General features: G+C 42.4%; 1 protein-coding gene across 1 annotated transcript in view; it reads left to right on the top strand.

The window, feature by feature from the left end:
- Nucleotides 1–3,128, top strand: part of LOC108316529 (wiskott-Aldrich syndrome protein homolog 1-like) — a 9,994-nt gene extending 6,866 nt beyond the window's left edge. The window contains exon 4 of the mRNA XM_037744977.1: nucleotides 2,708–3,128. Coding sequence (XP_037600905.1) covers nucleotides 2,708–2,714 — 7 coding nt within the window. The 3' untranslated portion in view covers nucleotides 2,715–3,128. The remainder of the gene's footprint in view (nucleotides 1–2,707) is intronic.
- Nucleotides 3,129–3,518: the final 390 nt, after the last annotated feature.

Below are 3,518 nucleotides of genomic sequence, written 5' to 3'. Positions count from 1 at the left end.
TTTGAGACAGAGTCTCACTCTGCCACCCAGGCTAGAGTGCAATGGCACTATCTCAGCTCACTGCAACCGCTGCCTCCCAAGTTCAAGTGATTGTTCTGCCTCAGCCTCCTGAGTAGCTGGGATTACAGGCGCCTGCCACTACATCTGGCTGATTTTTGTATTTTTTTTAGCAGAGACAAGGTTTCACCATGTTATTCAGGCTAGTCTCAAACTCCTGACCTCAGGTGATCTGCCCACCTCTGCCTCCCAAAGTGCTGGGATTACAGGCGTGAGCCACCGCACCCAGCCAGCATGGATATTTTTTTTAAACTAATATGGGTAACTACTATTGTTCTAGTCAGTAAAGCAAAAAAATCTAACTAAGGCTGATCAAACGCCATTAAATGATTGAATGCATTGCATGTAGTATCTCATTTAAGCCTTATGACATACAGCCTGGCCAATAGGTACCCTTGTTATAATCCCCATTTTATGGATGTGAAATGTATGCTTAAGTCATACTGCCTATATGTGCCAAAGCTGGGATTTTATCCCAGATCTGTTAGCTCCAAAGCCAGTCACCCAAACAATACTGTTCTTGGTAGATGAGCTGACTGTACAAGAAGAGCTCACTGCTTTCAATTTCTTTCTTTCTTTTTAATTAATTAATTTATTTATTTTTCAGACAGGGTCTGGGTCTGTCGCCCAGGCTGGAGTGCCATGGTGTGGTGCAATCTCAGCTCACTGCAATCTCCACCTTCCTGGCTCAAGCCATCCTCCCAAGTAGCTGGGACTATAGGTTTATGCCACCACACCCAGCTAGTTTTTGTATTATTATTATTTTTTTTTATAGAAGTGGGGTTTCACCATGTTACCCAAGCTGATCTTGAACTCCTGAGCTCAAGCCATCCACTCATCTTGGCCTCCCACAGTGCTGGGATTACAGGTGTGAGCCATTGTGCTTGGCCTAATTTATTTCACTTTTTCTTGAGGTTTAATTTACATACACTGAGATGCATTATTAGTTTTAAGTGTACAGGTCCATGAGTTTGACAAAAGTATACACCCCTCTAATCACCACCCAGATCTTCATGCCCACCTCCCTGTCAATCCCTACCCCCAGAGGTTTGCTCTGATTGTTATCACCGGATTCACTTTGCTTATTCTTGAATACCATATAAGTGGAATTGCACAGCATGTAGTTCATTGTGTCTGGCTCATTTTGTTCAGCATTCTGTCTGTAAGGCTCATCAGATCACTTCTTATGTCAGGAAATGATTACTAAGGATGTAGAAGATGCTAAGCCAATCAGACTCAGGACAAAGCTCAGGTCTTTAATTGCAGAGCTGGGAACTGCTATTACCAAGAAGCCCTTCTCCACCTCTGGCACCATAAATCCAGTGGTGCTCCCACAGCTGATATTAACAATGGAGCGCCCCATAATGTATTTCTACAGAATTGTTCAAGACACTTGGAATACATCAACCTCACACAATCTGGGAAGCAACAGAATCCAGCTTCCTGGAATAAGAGGAAAATGTGTGCTGCAGTAAGTTCAGCCTCTAGACTCTAGGAGCATGGGAATCATTCTGATCTTCCTGGTTTCAGAATGATCCCAAAGAGCATGATTAATATTTGGCAGGTGAGAAGGGTGAGTGGCAGGGAGAGCACCCCTGGTGCAACCCTACTTTGTGAAAGTTCAGTAGAGTCCTCATGCTCCCCTATCCTCCCCATCAGAACTGAGCCCAGAATGTCATGGCTGACCCCAAAATAACACAAACTGTAGTCCAACCCCTGGACTACAGACCCATACCAGTCTGTTGCCCATGAGGAACTGGGCAGCAAAGCAGGAGGTGAGTGTTGGGCAAGCAAGCGAAACTTCATCTGTATTTACAGCAGCTCCCCATCACTTGCAATACTGCCTGAGGTCCACCTCCTGTCAGATCAGTGACAGCATTAGATTCTCATAGGAGCATGAACCCTATTGTGAACTGAACATGTGAGGGATCTAGGTTGTGCAATCCTTATGAGAATCTAATGCCTGATGATCTGTCACTGTCTCCCATCACCCCCAGATGGGACCATCTAGTTTAGGAAAATAAGCTCAGGGCTCCCACTGATTCTATATTATGGTGAGTTGTATAACTATTTCATTATCTGTTACAGTGTAATGATAGAAATAAAGTGTACAATAAATGTAACACTCTTGAAACATACCGAAACCACGCCCCCTCACCCTGCTCCCCCACAACCTGTCTTTGGAAAGATTGTCTTCCACAAAACCAGTCACTGGTGCTAAAAAGACTGGGAACTGCTGTTTCAAAGTCATTTGACCAGCTTTTTAAAAATACTGATTTTGGGGACCCCACCCCAGGCCAATACAATCAGAAGCTCTGGAAGTAGAGCCTTCGTATGGATTTTTTTTGACTCGTCTCTAAATTCCCTTCTACTTTATTATATATTTTTTTCTTTGGTTATATTTTCTTTAATAAGAAGAGACAGGGTCTCACCATATTGACCAGGCTGGTCTCAAACTCCTGGCCTCACGCAATTTTCCCATCTGGCCTCCCAAAGTGCTGGGATTACAGACGTGAGACCGTGCCTTGCCCCTTCTAGCTTTAATATTCCTTTCAATTGGGAATGTTGATGTGAAAAAATTGGCCTTACAGATTTAGGCTGCGCTTTAGAATCTTGGATTCTTTGCTCATTTTTTCTCCTTTCTGTCTAGACCATGAGCAGTAATGAAGGAATTGCTCCACTGAATCGAGACATAAACCTATTCATTCTAGGCTAAGCTAGTCACAGATGAACGGAAGATAGAAAACCCAGCATCTCCCTGAGGAAGACTCGTTTCTAATGGCTGCATTTCTTCACATCCTTTTGTTGTTGTTGTTTTAATAAACATGTATTGAGTGCCACTGTGTGCCAGGTAGTATGTACAAACAGGTATTTTATAGCTAAAGTTTCACATACAACATATATTTCAAGCATTAGGATGCATAAATGCAAATACCTTGTTTTTGCAGAAGTTGAATGTTGCAAGAAATATTTTAAGTCCCTGAGGGTGAAATTTACATAAAAGTAAATATCAACTTTATTTCATGAATCAATATTTGAATAACAAAGTAAATGAACAATTGGATCTGAAATCAGAGACGTGCAGGTTCAAATGCTTGCCAATAATAAACTCTTGCAGCCTGAGGCAAATGACTTAACCTCTTGGAGCCTTTTTCCTCATTTGTACATGAGGGAGCTGGTGACCAGGACACCTGGGTTGAATCTGACTCACTTGAGCAAGTCACTTACCTTGCTATGATATGTTCTTTCAAGTATCCACCTTGGAAGGTGGTTGTGAGGATCAGTGAGGTACTTTGTGTGGAGACTAGCTATTACCCTGTCTGTCAAGTAAGTCACTCAGTAATTGTTTGCTTTAGGGATATCCCCATTTTCAATTCCAGATATTCATGTTTTAATACTCAGGCAGAAATCAAATCTAGCCCCAAGTGGGTTAAATGGGCCAATTTTCTGTTAAATACCCT

Source organism: Cebus imitator, unplaced genomic scaffold, assembly GCF_001604975.1.
Source record: "Cebus imitator isolate Cc_AM_T3 unplaced genomic scaffold, Cebus_imitator-1.0 Scaffold189, whole genome shotgun sequence".
Lineage (NCBI taxonomy): Eukaryota > Metazoa > Chordata > Mammalia > Primates > Cebidae > Cebus > Cebus imitator.
Note: the sequence above shows the minus strand (reverse complement) of the source record. Positions and strands in the feature narration are given on the sequence as shown.